The sequence below is a fragment of the Trachurus trachurus genome (assembly GCF_905171665.1).
Source record: "Trachurus trachurus genome assembly, chromosome: 22".
Lineage (NCBI taxonomy): Eukaryota > Metazoa > Chordata > Actinopteri > Carangiformes > Carangidae > Trachurus > Trachurus trachurus.
Genome location: NC_139907.1, coordinates 21702299 through 21718561, shown reverse-complemented (window position 1 = coordinate 21718561; position 16263 = coordinate 21702299). Strand labels below are relative to the sequence as shown.

Sequence of the window (16263 nt, the reverse complement as noted above, 5' to 3'; positions counted from 1 at the left end):
CAGATAGTGGTTGATTCAAAGTCTTAGCCTGTCAAATCTTTGTGAGGGGAGGTCAGGAGGAGGTTGGGCTTGGCCGACTGCCTGGGCCTCTGGGAGCCAGGTGAGAGGTAGAAATTTATGAAGTGAGTCATAACAGAGGACACACAACTGGGTATTATAGCGAGGCTTTATCCACCCCCCGTCCCCCACTAAAAAAAAATGGTCTCCAGATGCTTAATCCAGAGCCAAACTACAAAATACGTTGTGTATCTGTGTATTAATGTTTGGATTAGCGACGTAAGCTCAGGTGTAATTGGAGGTAGAGGCATTCTACAGCACGCGGCGCTGCTCCTCTCCTGCTGTTTTCTTTATGAGAATAAAAAGCGCTGAAATGGCATCAATAGACACCATGATGCAGCCGATTGTTCAAATAAATCCCCTAGCTTGTGTTTTCTAACACTGGCCAGGACATAAATGAGTGTAGAGAAGCGCTAGTGTGTGCTGAGTGTGCACTTTCTCCAGCTGTAGCAGCCGGGTCCCTGGCAGTGCAGGGTGGAGGGGGGTGCGGGGGGTTAAAGGTAGCCAGCATCTTTTCCTGTCTCCTCCACATCTCCCTCATTTATATACTCCCCCCACCCCCATTTGTTCTCTTGTGGAAAGCGCCAGATGGCGGCTTTTTATGTTTTTATGATGAGAACTGTCCCCTGTGAGAAATGTGCTCTTTCCCAGAGTTCAGTGAATTATTCCACTGCTTCAGTTAAAGGGCATTTGGTTATAATCTGCACCTTTATTACTAGGTTATTATTACGATTTGTGCAACTGACCTTTGTTTGGAATCTCAGGTGTCAGGAGGCATTGCCTCCATGATACAGATTCATTATTAGACTTTATTTACATTTTTTTTTCTGTCTCTTTTCTTCTCTTGATACTGATTTTTTAAAAGTTTTAAAAGTTAGTCTGCAATCTTAATCTTAATTTTTGTCTATACACAACCTGCCATGTAAGGTATGTCCCAAATTTATTTATTTATTTATTTTCGTAGATTTGATTAACTATTGTCTGGTTTTGTTTTTATTTATATTAGTTTATCTCAGTTGCATTCTGCTCTCGAGGTCGATGCTGCCGTGTTGATGTGTTTGCAAAAGTTCATCTGATTGGCTTCAATCAGGATTCATGACAATAAGAGTGGTAAAAAAACTGATGCACCTTCAACTTTTATTCAACATCACAACTCCTGTAGTAGACATTTGGTCTGAGAGAACAGCAGACTATGGATTTCTAGTAGTATGTATGTCTCAACAGAAAAGCACTACAAGTATGAAATGAACAAGAGAGACAGGAAGGTTAAAACATGGCTACAGGCCTGCATGCACAGAACAATGGAGTATATATTGTTCTCCTCTAGGTGAGTGCTGTACAAACTGCCCAGCTACCATTCAAACGGTAGGCCAGTCAATTCTGTGCACGGAGCATTCTGTTCATAGAGCTGTCTGAACACTGAGTTGCACGCACAGTCTGGTGTACATCACACAGTAGTGTTGGGTAGCATCATGAACGACAAATCCATTCAAAAAGGCACAATCCCCTCCTCAACAGTCACCCAGCAAAAGCTTAGGGAAACATACAGGCTGAAGTCATCAGAAACTAAGAACTACACGTCCCACGGTTGCATCCAACAAAGTGCTCTGTGGATGGATGGTATAGCAGCAACTTGGGTTTACGAGAACATCAAATCGACTGAAGTGACAGCACACAATGTGTACAAGTCTGTAAAGCAGTCTTAGTTTCCACCGGTCCTGGGTCAGAAAACAGTCCTAAAGCATGTGTGTTTAAAACAGACAAAAGCATGTTTATTTCAAACTAAAACAATATGCACCCGACATGAGGACATCCCTCTGTTCATTTTCTTTCTCCCCGCTGGCATGTCATTTTCTGTTTGTGTTCACTGTATAATTAGAAACAAATTACAGACATTTATTTGGGGGATACAACAGTTTCATGTTTTCATGTTCATTTTTTTTTCTCCAATCTTAAAGAGCTGTACTGGTCTCACCTTATGCTGGCTATTTCTTCTCCTTAGAAATAGAAAGCATTGTAAGGACACCACCAAAGCATTCTCTGAAAACTTTGCAGCAGCATTTTAAAAGAAGAGGAGACAGAAAACGGGGCCAGCGACTGCTGTTTTCAAGTATCGTGTTTCACTGTATTCAATCCATTGTTGAACAGCCAGGATTTCTTACTCTCTTCCATAGGAAGGTCAAAGCTTATTTTCCCCATATACAATTGAAACATTGTGGCAGGCAATTCGATAAAATTCACCAAGCTTAGATTAATTAAAATGGGTGGGGGGTGGCATTACATCTTAAAAAAGGAAAAACGAAATAAAATACAAACAAAATTTCTATCAATAAATCAGCTAATGAGCCTTCTATTTAAGTACACTGGTATTTGTGTGAGATAAAATCATTTGTTATTGGCTATCAGACAATAACTGATGTGAGTCAGTATTCGTCATGTCCCGTGTGGTGGTGGTGGTGGTGGTTTGCTGACATAAGTACAGAGAAGAAGAGACAACTTTACAAAATGATCTTTTACCTACTGAGTGATGATTATGTCCCCTCAGTGTCTGTGACAGTGTCTACCACTGGCTGACTCGCAGCTTCTTCCATGGGCTCACTCTGTTCATTGTCTACGTCCTTAGGAGAGGCAAGCTGCTCCTGCTCTGGTTCACTTTCTGGGAGCATTGAGTCAGAGGAAGGGTCTGCACTGGGCTCGGGGGAGGCCTCGGGTGTCGGTTCAACCGCATTGCTATTGTCCATCTCTGGCCCGTTGACCCACTGGTCACTGGGGGAGGAGGTTCTCTCTTGTGACTCCTCCTCGTCCTTCTGTGGACTGTCCTGCTCCTCCGGGGAGTGAGCCGTCTCTTCAGGCAGGCTGTCAGCGAGTGTGAAGGCCACGGGTGAGTCCTGGGATGACGCCTCGGCCGAGGGCGAGGCTTGGATCGGGGTCTCGGTGTCTGGAGAGGCCGTGTCTGGAGAAGCGGTGGCCTTGGATGGGGATTCGGCCGCGGGCTGAGATTGTGATTCCGTTTGTGGGGGGGTGTCGGATTGCGGGGATGACTCGGCCAGGGTGGGAGCCTCTATCGACGGGCTCTCGCTCTTGTTGTTAGGCGATGCGTCGGGTGATTGAGCTGCCGGTGGCGACTGCGCCTCAGGTGTCTCGGATGGAGCCGGGGTTTCCGACTGGGACTCGGGCGTGGCCTCTTGGCTCTGGGATGAAGGTGGGGACTTCATCTGCACCTGAGGCAGCTGTGGGCTCAGGCCCACCACGGGAGGTTTGGCCTGAGCCTGAGGCAGGAGTGGGGACTGGAATCGCTGCTGAAGCTGGGGGTTCAGCTTCAGAGGCGCAAGCAGTTTGCCTTGGTTCAGGGTCAGGTTGGCGTTTAGAGTCGGAGTTGGAAGCAGAGGCGTAGGCAGAGGGAGGAGAGGCGTCCAGCCCCCGCGCTCGCGTTCCCTCTCGCGCTCTCTCTCTTTGTCCCGGTCTCTGTCGCGCTCGTGCTCCCTGGTGCGATCTCGGCCTCTCTCCCTGTCTCTCTCCCTCTCGCGCTCCCGCTCGCGGCTGTGGCGGTTTCCGTTCATCTCCCTTCTGAAGTCAAAGTCTCTTTCGTCTCTGTCTCTTTGTCTGTCCCATGGCCGTCTTCGCTCATCTAGGTCTTGATGTAATTCGCTGTCGAAAGGCGCGGTGGCACCAGCGCCACTTCGGTTCCAGGCCTGCGCCCCCCCGGTGGCGCCGGCGTTTCCGGGAGCGCTGGCTCCTCCTCCTGCGGTCCCAGGACGACTGTCGAAGCGGTTGGGGAAGTTCTGCCCAGGTGTGGGGCGCTCCTCCTGGAAGCCTTTTGGACCGGCGGGAGCCTGCGGGCCTCCTCGCATGCTATCTCGTTCGTCAAAGTCTCCTCTGGCCTGGCTCCAGCGGTTATCGGGAGTGAAGCCTGCGAGAGCCTGCAGACGTCCCACCAGGCTGGTTCTGGCTGGCTGGGTCCCTGGGGTTTGGAGCAGAGGAGGCCTGCCCCCTACACCTCCTCCTGCTGCTCCTCCTCCTCCAATAGACTCCCTGTGCTCTGGTGGAGGGGTCCTCAGCAGGCCTGTGCTCTGCTTTTCCATTGGGGGGAAGCGATAGTCCTGGTCTTTGCCCTCATCAGCACCAGAAGCAGACTCATCTTCCGTCTTGGGTAAATTTTCATTGGTAAGGTTTGCGGCCCTGTTGAAGGGGTCCAGCTGAGAGAAAGGAGCCCTGGCACGGGCCTGGAGAGAACTGTCGAGGAGGCTGGCGGCTTGCTGGGCGGCGCTCTGCTGCATGAGGAGTGGGAAGCGGGCTGCGGCCCCTGGCTGCAGCAGATTAGGTCGCACATCTAGAGGTAACAGGCCAGGCATTCTCTGCCCGGCCAGACCAGACTGGTGCAGGGGGTGGGTGAGGGAGGCTGTAGGGTGCATGCCGAGGAGACCCATCCCGCTGCGGACTGCGTTTTGCATGCCTGAGAACAAAACATAAAGACCAAAATAAATGTTCATGTTATTCTTGCTTTAACACAAATAACCCTTATAACCCCCCCAAGTAAAAACTCTTGAAAATATGCAATATGATCTGGGTATGCACCAGGAAAAAAGATTGATTATTACCTTGCAATGTCAGCTCTGCAGCAGCATCCAACCCATCTGCAGACTGAGCTGTTTTCTCATTGGGGCCTTGTTGAGTTTGGATTCCCACAGGGTTAAACACGCTGGCTCCAGGGATGGCTGAGGGCATAAAGCTGCCGGGGATGCCGCTGGTCGGCGGGATCATCGCACCGAACGGTGAGTCCTTGACACCTTCTTGGCTTGAAGCCAGAGGCTGCACCAGAGCTAAATGTGAGTACAGGAGACACAACAAAGTTAATACAGAATAATAAATTGAAGATAGATGAGAGAACACTTTGACAATTCTCAAACAATATTCACGTATTAGCTATAGGAGTAGCATGTTGTTATACTTACAAGTAGTTGCTGAGGCCATTGCTGCTGTCTGCGCTGCCTGCAAAAAACCTACACAACAGAAAGTAGCTCTGTAAAAGCTTGTTGATTTTTTCCAGAGCAGATATTTATTAAGACTGTTTGCTTTATTTACCTGGTGGAGGCTGTGAGGCATTGAAGCCGGCCCTTATGAAGGGAGGTGGTGGCCCGTAGCCTGGAGGGGGTATACCCATGGTGACAGGGAAGGTGGGGGGCACCAAACCTACTGCACCGGGAACCGCCTGGGCAACAGGTAGCTGGATGAGAGAAATGTAAGAGAGAACATGCTTCTCAGTGGCTGACCAAACTCCCACTGAAGGTCTTTCGCAATTTCTATGTTGAACAGACCCAGACAGTCCCACTTAATGTGGTTTGCTGAAATCTGCCTGTTCAGTACCTGTACAGGCATCATGGTAACCTGCTGGTTGTAGGTCTCGGTCTGGGTGTTGGATACTGCTGTAGTCTCTGCGCTTACAGGTTGACTTGCAACTTCCTTCACTGGTTCAGCATTCTTGGCTGCTTCCCACTCTGCAGAAACAGAAAACCCATTCAAAGAATTTAAAAACGATCAACCAGCTCTCCCTTGGACTAGAGAGTTTAGCTGTGCTTTTCTAACTCCAATTCTAACAGAGTAGGGGGTTCATGATGGGATTTCTGAAAGGATTTTGCGCATTACCACAACAAAACAAGCTGGGGGAATGAAAACTAATCCAGTCACATGATAAAATGCCAACAAGTGTCTGTTTGGATATCTGCCTTATGTTGTCATGATATGTGTGTACACACTCTCTTCTTCTGCCCATATTTAAACTATTACTGCTACTGAGTAAATATAATTAATGAAGGGAGAGAATAGGCGGAAGCGTTTCATTTCACCATCATTGACGGTCTCCTGGTCGATGATTCCTCCTTCAGCAAAGCCGTCCAGATCATCCAGCTTAACCTTCTCCCATGGTATGTAGGTGACGCCCAGGTCCACATCCCAAAACTGCTTGTACTCCTGCTTAACACCCTTGTTCAGAGCCCACGCAATCTGGATCAGAGACACACACATGAAGGTCATTTTTCACAAACATTACTCGGAGCATACACGGATTCCATGTGCCTGGAAAGCTAAACTATCCGAGGTTACAACATTGAGGGTCATAAGAAAATTACATTAGAGAGCACAAGGAGAATGAGAAAACAATAAATCAAATTAGAAAGGTCATGCTTACCTTGATGACCTTCGAGCCAATCTTATAGGAGCCAGTGCTCAGCTTCTGTCGGGCGCGGTACGCATCCTGTCTGTGGACCATACAGATGTAGGCACAGCCTCTAGGAGGGATCATCTGCAGAGGCACACACACTTTACATTACACTGGCAAAGTGACTATAAAATAGATGACAGAATCTATAATTGTGTGATTAATGAATGAGTGTGTAGATGAGACAGAGTCAGAGAGAATGTATAGAATAGAGAAATGACAAAGAAATTAAAACTATGAGGGGCAGATGGCCGAAAAATGGCAGACCATGAACAGCAGCTTACGGGCACAATGACAGATGACTGGCAGCAACTCACCAGTCTGTTTTCATTTTAAGATAATAGCCAACATGCTGTAACTAAATTAGAGGGCCAGCAGAGGGAGAAGGACACTTACATTGATTGACTCAATTTGGCCAAATTCTTCAAACAGGTTAGTGAGGTCTTGCTGAGTGGCCTTCTTGTCCACCTGGCCCACCCACAGAGTTGTGCTGCAGACTGGGCAAAGAAAAACATAATACTGATCAGAAGACGTATCAACTGGAGTCATACAATGAAAATATGAACAAACAGCGTCCTCCACTGACCACTGAGAGTCTTGGATCGTATGGGAGGCAGGCCTTTCTTCTGTCGCTCTTTCTCTCGCTCTCGGGCACGTCTTTCGCTCGAGTAAGACCGCGATGACTTCCTCTTACGATCTCTGGAGCGTGAGCGAGAACGTTTGCGGTGCTTACGTTTCCGTGAGCCAGAGCGGGACCTGGACCGCCTCCTCTTAGGAGACCTACAGACGGAACACCAAAACGTTAACAACTAGAGCTTGTTTTCAAATATCATAATTGTGCTGATCATTTGATCACTTTAAAAACATGCACGTGAATGACTAACTAGCATCTGAAATTAAAGTGCATCAGGTACCTATTATCGAGCTTGTATAAGCGGATTATTACTACTGTAACCAATTCATTTACTGAATCAGACAATTAAACAATATTCAAGGTACTAATATAATGATAAGTGGTACTGACCTGGAGCGTGACCTTGAGCGTGTTCGGGAGCGTGTGCTGACCGCCTTCTTTTCCTCTGCCTCAAAGATCTCCTCCTCCATTCCATCTGGGCCCTCGTCCAGATCCATGTCCTAATAAAAGACATCATCAATACCTCTGCTCAGGAATGCTAAGTAATGCAGAAAACTGCAGTAATTATCATCAGACGTTGGTTGGCCTACAGCTACAGCACTGCTTTGTGCAGTCCTTGTGTTGAGACATACAGTCTATTTACAAAGTATAGTTTTAGATAATGACCCAGAGATGACCCCTACCTGCTGTTGGTTGTCTATGGAGTCATCTAACTTGTTCTCTGCTTCAGGAAGTTGTGGCTGGCTGCTGCTCTGAGCATTTGCAACAGAGTTATCTTGGCCAAAGATTGAATCCTGTCCCTCTATGCTCATGGCCTGCAGGAAGAACAAGCAGTACAGTCATGACTATACAAGTCTTACAAAACAGCTCAGTCTCTGCAACAAAATACTTTGTTCATTAATCATACGAAAACATCCATTCTCATTTCCTAAACCTACATTTTGCTAGGGATTCAAAAGGGGTACCAAGTACCACTTCACTTTCAAATGCAACATCGTTTGTATGAGGAGACCCACACACTCCTCTAAAATGTTAATTGTAAAATGTATTGTTCTCATCTGTGCAACGGTTTAGGCCATGTCCTTAGTGCTCTTGCGTAAGTGCTGGGTGCAATTAAAATACTTTGCAGTGAATAACATTTTATTTAGCAAAAACTTAAGGCTTTGTCCTAGCAAGTAGGACAGAGCAAATAAAACATCTTGATAGTTTGTACAAAAAATCCCCATGGTAACAATTGGTGTTATATTACTTATTGTACTGTTCTTAAACATTTGTATCAAATCTTGCCACAATCTCCCTATTAGGCTACAGCACTAGGCTTAAGTAGCTCAAACAAGTGTAGAGCCAGAACAGAGAAAAAGACAACCAACCCCCACACACAGATGAACACAACAAACCTTTTCCATCATTTAAAAAGGTCACATTAGCATCTCAGTGTACACAAAGTGTGTGTGCTCCTTAATTGCTAGCATTAGCAGCTGCAGCCAAGCTTGCAAACAAGCCTTGTGGTTACACTGGTTAAAACACAGCAGCATCTGTCTTTTCAATCACTACCCAGTACAGTACGAGGCTACGAGTTAAAAAAAGAAACAGGGACATGTTAACTGAAATGTAATCTGGCCACATGGTAGAGCATTACGTGAGGGTCATATGCATCCATCCATTTTCTTCTTCCTATTGAAGGTCGGGCTGCAGTAAAAGTAGGTCAAGTTAAGTAGTCCAGACATCCGTCCGCCCAACCAACACTCTGCAGCTCCTTCTGGGAGATCCTGAGGCGTTCCCAGGTCAGATGAGATATATAATCTCTCCAGCATGTTCTAGGTCTACCCCAAGGCCTCATAGCAGATGGATATGGCTTGAAGACTTGACTCCCATGGAGGCTGCCCAGGAGGCATCCTAATCAGATTCTCTAACCACCTCGACAGTCTCATTTCAGTGTAAAGGTGCAGCAGCTCTACTTCTGGTTCTGCACCTTACCCTTTCTCAAAAACTGAGCCCAGCCACCCTGTGGAGGAATCTCATTTCAGCTGCTCTTATCAGCAAACTTCAGTCACTACCCAAAAGTGAACACAGGTGATTGTGAGAAGAAGGGCTGAATCAAGAACTTAGCCTTTGGGCTCATTTCCCTCCGCACCACAAAGGCTTCACGTAGCTGTACTGCTGATGCTGCACACATCTGTCAGACAATCTCCCGTTCAATCCTACACTCACAAGTGATCAAGATACTTAAATTACATCCCAACGGGAGGAGAGAAATGTGTTTTTTCCCATTAGACATGTTCAAGGTATGAGGAGCACAAATAAATTTAAAATACAATTGTTTGGAAACATAACAAATCTCGTGAATCACATAGAAACAAAACATTAACTGGCAACAGTCGTTCAAATGCAATGTGTGTGACAATGTTTTTCACTCACCCACCCCACTACCCAGAATAGTGTGGAACAAAACATAAACTGTTAATATAAACCAATTCCAACCAACAGTGCCCTGATTGTGGTTGTGTGTGTGTGAACTACCTTCTGTTGGTGCTGCTGGTGCTCAAGCAGCTGCTTTTGAAACTGCTCCAGGTTCTGCTGCTGTAGCTGCTCAGCTAACTGATGAAAGAGGGAGCTGTTGATGGGCTCGGACACTATGGGCCTGCAAGTGGTCAACAGCTCAATTAGATACAAGCACTTGATGGAAGTGGTTGACAGTGAAGAAACATGAACACTGGATAATTATCAAGCGGTTAGTTGAAGTTGGAACTCACAGTTGAGATGACGAAGTGTCCTTTTTAGATTCTTCACCACGCTCAGAATCATTGCCAAAGTCGAATGGACCCAAAAGCTTCTGCAGAACAGACACAACATAATGTAGGAAATGAGAACCAAGAGCTAAGGATTCTGTTTTTTAGACACCTATGAATGAACCTGGCTGCTCCCCATCATTTTTTGTGTTTTATTATAGCAGCTTTTTTAGCAGTTGGTCAATCTGCTTAGCTTTGTGGTGTAATGGGACCTCCAACAAAGCAGCAGTGTAACCTGATAAAAACAACCACAAAAACAGCATGCATTTACTTTGGTCAACAGAGTGGTACAAAAAACTCCCAAGAAGCAATTAAACAAGTATCCGCAATAAGAACAATTGAATTACACAATGGTATAATGAATTAATCAATTGTTATTATATTAATATTCAAATTAAGTATGCTGTTAATTTGTGTAAATCAACACAATTTTTAACAGACTGAAAAAATGACTAAGCCTATTCAATAAGACAAACAGTGTAATCAGTCTGATAAATAAGAGGCAATGTGTCTCAGAACATTACCTCAGATGCATGATGCAAATTAATGATAATGAATGGTTCTAGTTAGAAAGAAGCTGCAGTCAAGGTAAATCATGGTTACATGCACTGTACTGTAGATAGGTTTTACACTATTTACAAGTTCCACGAGGCCAAAAATGCGTTGCTCTGGTGTCCTTTCATGCTCTGGTGCAATGAACAAGGTGGGGGGCGGGACTACACTTCTCAACAGAGTGCCTCTCTCAGCCACTGAGTTTGAACCACAGGTGATCAGTTTTAAGGTTAGTGGTAACTATAAACATTTGTTTCATTTTACTGATCAAATATTTGAAATAAGAATTGTCTGATAACGACTGACTGAAATTGTCTGAACTTGTATCTCTTGGTGTATTTCGACACTTCTTAAAGGTCCGACAACAAAAATCATTTGAGCGGTGCCTTTGCTGACCAACCTTGTCACCTTGACCTCCTGCTCCCTGCACTTTTTGTTTTAACCTCTATTGTAACATGGCCCTATTTAATATAATGTAATATTGTAATGTATATTGTAATGTATTTTGTATTTTATAATGTTGACGACGTGTGCTGCTGCCCTCTTGGCCAGGTCGCCCTTGAAAATGAGATCTCGATCTCAACGGGTCTTTTACCTGGTTAAATAAAGGCTAAATAAAAATAAAAAAAAACCAATCAATCGGGGCTTCCACACTGACAGCTGTTCACTTGAGCCTTACCTTATTGAAAGAGGAGACCCTCTGCTCCAGGGGGTTGAGGCTGTTGGCAGTAGCAGCTGCAGTGAGTTGTGCTGTCAGAGCTTGCAGCTGCACCACTAGGCCAGCGTCCAAGGCCTGCAGCAGGGATGGCTGGGGCTTCTGCTGCTGCATCTGCAGACTCTGAACCAGCTGCTGCAGCTACAACAAGTGATAACAGGGTGTCATTTACAACATCTGACCACCCACAAGTGCCATTTAGAAGCGCACAAACTGGTTTGATAAGGACATGCACTCTAACCTGTTGCCCTTGTGGACTCTGTAGGATCTGTGCCACAGCAGCCACCGTGTCTGTGTTGGTAATCTGCGAAGCCCAGTCAGGCAGACCCTGGACTAAGTTGGCTGGGGTGGCCGGGGTGGCAGGGGTGCCTGGATGCACAGAGAAACAGATGTTGTGATGCAAAACACGAACCACGTTACCTAGATAATCTGACCACATTATTGTTGTGTGTGTGTGTGCTCTGACTGACCAGGTGTGGTGTTGTTGACCGGGGCAGCACTGCTGGGCATGACGGGGGTAACACTCGGAGGTGGAATCCCTGCTGCCATGTCCAAGAGAGGCTGAATGATGTCACTCTTGAAGACGGCATTCTTTTGCCACAGGTTGAGGACTCGCACAATCTTACTCTGGAAACACAAACACAGAGAGGCAACAGTGACACAACAGTAAACGCGACAGAAGAAAACAACATTTACACCAAGGAAATAACCAGACAATGAGAGATCGACACCCTCCATAGGCTAGAAGTCTACGAATACAAAAAAATAAATCATATTTTTACATTAAAATACATTTTCTCACTTCTGAGTTTGCGATAGCTGCCTTGAAACCAACTGCAAAATCTGCTACTTCTTTGACAAGAGTTCAAAGCTATTTCTTTGTATCATCCCATAATGTTGAAGGACGGAGACAAACTCAAATAAATGCAATGATGTGAGTCTACTGCCAGTCCCTGATCTATTCATCACATCACCTATATATCAAATCAAGTCTAATATCATCTCTCATTAAACCATGACAAGCCACAAAAATGAAAAGCCACAGAGACGAACACAAAACCTATTAAAATCTGCCTGACCTTATCATCTGAAGGGCAGCGGTAGAGGTGCTGGAACGTAGCGATGATGTTCTTGCTGAAGCGAGGGGCAAAAACGTCCTTCTCTGTGCCAAACTGGTGTCGTGACTGTCTGACAATGGAGTCGACGACGTACAGCCCTGGAACCTTGTATTCTGGTTTGCACTGCAATACACACACACAGACAGTTGAGGTAAGGGAATTCCAAAAATACTTGTTTACTCATTTGCAGAAGTAGAAGCAACACATACCAAGTATACAACCACAGAGAGCACATTTTAGCCCATATCTACATGTAATTAGTGAAGTCTACTAGTTTTAAGATGGGAAATCAAACCAAATTTACCCCCATCAACTTCCAATGACGAGTGGGAGTAACTTTGAAATAAGGTAAATTATCTATGATTTCTCCACAAAAATTAAACAGCATTTCCATTATGAGATTGTTCCTTATCTAAAATGTAACTCACCTTTTGGATGAACTTCTCTACACTCTGGACAACATGCTTGTAGAACTGTAAGAGAAGCAAAGGAGAGGAGACATTGAAATGAAGGGCAACATCTCAGAGCAAAGCTTAATGACAGCAGCCACAGTGGGAGGCAGCAGGTCCAGCCTGTGAAAACCTAAGAGAAAGAAAGAATGAGAGGCAGGATGTATGACTCAGCTGTACACCCACTGCTCCTTTTTGTTGTTTAACACCACCATCATGCACTGGTGGAGAGGGGTGGGAGTGATGAGAGCCAGAGTTGTCTTGTGGCAATTACAAATATTAAGAAATACAAAAGAAGAAGAAAATAGTGCTATTATCATTTGATTATGCTCTATCCTAGCTTAGAGCAGCTCCAAAAGGACTAATCAATAAGCAATGAGTAAGTACATGGTTATTATATGACAGCTGTCTCCAGATCAGCTGTAGATCAAATGATACAGATGCAAACTTGAGTTACACTTGCATTTCCTGGTTTAAGAAAGTAATCATTTGTGGCAGCTTGGTTCACTTATTCATAAAAGATGCACCAGGTTCAAGTGAGTTATCACAAAAATAGCCAAATCCTGTTTCTTTTTGACCATGGGTACGGGACACACAAAATCTCTGACAAAAAGTCAGGAAATGTTTATCCCTATTGTGTAGAGTGGACACACAACGATAGCAGTCAGTCCTGTTCAGTCAGTGGCTGTCTGATCAGCAGCCACTATTGTGTTGAAGTGAGTTGCCTATGGAGACAGATGCTGGTGATCCTTGAAACACCGCTGCAGCGTGCAGCTGCCTGTGCTCCTGCTGATAATGTTTGACCTTAACAAAAAACCACTGACTGAGAAGCTAAAACCGAACTCTTCCTATGTGTCCAGTCCATCGGTGAGAAAGGCTAAACTGCTGGATTACATTTCACTGCTTCAGGATGGCTGAGGTCAAAATTGTGCAATGCAGATTTCACAGACTAACCACGAACGGTACAGAGTTACGGAAATGCCTGCCTCAGTGGTGGATAACAACAGTCTTTGCTTAAGCTACACCAATAAAATACACTGGCACTAAGACAATTCAAAGGATCACACATTACGCAAATCTTTTCATGTTACAGTTAAAACTAACATGGCTACGCAAACAATGTATGTTTGGATTTTAAGCAAATGAGACAGTCAACAGTTCACACTGCTGAGAAGTATAAAACACAATTTCATATATCATCCAGCAGATGGAGTCAAAGCACAAGGCACTGACGGGTCTGAGTGTATGGCTCTTATGTCAGGGACTAAATAGAGCAGTATAGTCATTTCTCACAAGTTTAAATGTGATAGAGGAAATGTCTTTCCAGCAACCCACCCATTATATTAGCAATCACATACAGCTGTTAAATGTTGCAGTCAAATGGTCACTTTAAAAGACAACACTGTATGATTCAATTGTCCTGTGCACATGCTAAAAATTTCATTTTTAACAGTGTGTTGACGTTGGTAAGTGCAACACCTGCTGGCATTTTAAATGTGCGATATCAAACAATACCATTGTCAAGTAGGGCCACGTAAAGATAATCTAAACACATTTAACATCTTTGTAATTACAGCAACTACAAAAATTAAACTCTGCATGTGAGAAAAAACACAAGTTCAATCAAGAGCATAGAAAACGTTCACCAGAACAAGACTTCAACTTCAAAATCAGTGATGAGAAGCTACTTACAAACATCACACTGCAGCAACTGAACCAGTCAGATACTTCAATAGATTCTGCTATTATGTTGCTTTTCATTTACAAGAAATGTAAATGTAGCCTAGAAAATAACTGAAGACTGGAAATTGTTATGAGCCAGAGTCCACTACGGCTTATAGTTATTGGAAATTAACTATGAGAAATGTATTTGACTCACAACACCGTTAGCCAGATATTAATGAGATTACGCGTCAGCAGCACCAGGTAACTTGAGATCACAGGTGCCTTCTATAAAGAGCCCAACTCCATGACAACCTCAGCAACACAGTACTTAAATAGGCACAAACGAAGCAGATGTTAACACCAGGCAGATTAAGGTAAATTAAACAGCGTTTCCCAGTGGGTCAATTAACATGTTATAACCAAGATCATGATTAGAGGAAGAAACACAGAGGCTCAATAATGGAAGTAAAACAAATGCCCCAATTAGAAAGAGTAAATCACACAATCGGTCTACTGGGGCTAAAGGTGATATAAAAGGCCAATCCAAACTGGTACAGTCGCACATTTTGAAATAACAGAGTTGGTGTGCAGAATGAGCACAGAAAAAGACTGATCTTTATGCTCTTCATGGAGTTTCTCTCTCATTGAGGAACAACTTAAGCCCTATTAATTAACCAGTCAGCTGCCAGCTACTAACAACAGATCACTGTCAACAGCTGTGATGATAGCTTATGTTACTGTTTGGTCACAAACAGCCTAAATGAGTAATAGGAGGTGTATAATGCAAGGTGCATTAACTGTGCTGAAAGGCAAAGAGGTGGTGACTGGTGACAACATCTCTGGTTAATATAAATAATATATCACAAAATGTTGGACAGTATATGCCAAAATTAATTTATAAGAACTGTTGAGAGGTGGCATTTTGACATTTAAAAAGCTGATTTGAGTTGAAGTATTTTCTTAAATTAGCCAATCACTTATGTGTTATCTAAACACACTGAGTCACTGTGTAGATAAGAGAATGAAAAAGCTGTTAGTGCTGATGAGACATCAAGTGAGGAGCCAGTCTTTATGAAGATTTTACTTGGTAAAATGTTCAAAATATTGTGCTGATTTATAGAAAAGCTAGAAAAATAATCTATTTCTATCCTGTTCTGTCTTGAGAATTATCATAGACAGAATCAGCACCATTAATCTAAATCATAGATCTATTTGTTGAAAGATTCCCCACCTTTACACAACAAGCTCTCCCCTAACAGGCATGATGTTCTTACATATGAAAGAGAAAAACACATGCTCATTCACTAGTTGCTGCACTGTGGACCTGTCTCTAGGCAACGGTTGCAGCATCTGCAGAGTCTGATTGAACTTCAGCATTTCCTCTTATTATCAAACATGTTTGACAAACTAGTATGAAAAAAAAAAAAAAAAACCCAACATTTCCCCCTGAAAATCCCACAGATTCACTGTAAACTCAGATGAACTTGGGTTTGGGTAATTTTGAGTGTCTGTTAAGGCCAAGGGAAAATACATGGGAATTATTTTTAAAAAAGAAACGCAAATGTCAATGGTAGGCCAGGCATTTGTGTCATTCCTCTTCAACCACACAAGTGTAACTCGTCCTAATCTGAAGATTGGGATCATTTATGTGATTTTTTAAAGCCACAAAAAGCACTACTTGTTGGCGACTTGTTGGTCAGTCTGATGGTTGTAATGTGTCAATACATCCTTTGTAACCACACAAAGAGTCAAACTGAGATGAGCTACAGTAAGAGGTGGATGTTTTAAAGCTGCACTGGTCAACAGGATAACAGGCTTTAAGAGCTGTGATATAAGATTCAACCAAAAAGCAATACGGCAAGGGGGTAGTTCATACCCATCTGAATGTCTTTTTCTTTGTCAAGGTGAATCACATTTTGAGCTAAACCACTGTAATGTGAACAACAGCTCAACTAACAGCACTTGATTCCTAAACCTAATGGGGGAAAAAACAACAACCATAACACCGACCTATACCAATAAGTTGAACACGACAGATATTACAATTAAGAAACCATGATTGCATTCATT

The 16263-nt window shown here is 44.0% G+C and overlaps 1 protein-coding gene across 1 annotated transcript in view; it reads right to left on the bottom strand.

Moving 5' to 3' along the window:
• Window positions 1–1237: 1237 nt before the first annotated feature.
• Window positions 1238–16263, bottom strand: part of scaf8 (SR-related CTD-associated factor 8) — a 28003-nt gene continuing 12977 nt past the window's right edge. Inside the window, exons 3-20 of the mRNA XM_083998313.1 lie at window positions 12508–12552; window positions 12041–12202; window positions 11432–11588; window positions 11203–11330; window positions 10926–11102; window positions 9659–9738; window positions 9426–9546; window positions 7589–7720; window positions 7296–7405; window positions 6858–7051; window positions 6668–6768; window positions 6242–6355; window positions 5901–6057; window positions 5422–5552; window positions 5140–5281; window positions 5010–5057; window positions 4656–4877; window positions 1238–4510 (exon numbers count right to left, since the gene is read on the bottom strand). Coding sequence (XP_083854439.1) covers window positions 2589–4510; window positions 4656–4877; window positions 5010–5057; window positions 5140–5281; window positions 5422–5552; window positions 5901–6057; window positions 6242–6355; window positions 6668–6768; window positions 6858–7051; window positions 7296–7405; window positions 7589–7720; window positions 9426–9546; window positions 9659–9738; window positions 10926–11102; window positions 11203–11330; window positions 11432–11588; window positions 12041–12202; window positions 12508–12552 — 4143 coding nt within the window. The 3' untranslated portion in view covers window positions 1238–2588. The remainder of the gene's footprint in view (window positions 4511–4655; window positions 4878–5009; window positions 5058–5139; window positions 5282–5421; window positions 5553–5900; window positions 6058–6241; window positions 6356–6667; window positions 6769–6857; window positions 7052–7295; window positions 7406–7588; window positions 7721–9425; window positions 9547–9658; window positions 9739–10925; window positions 11103–11202; window positions 11331–11431; window positions 11589–12040; window positions 12203–12507; window positions 12553–16263) is intronic.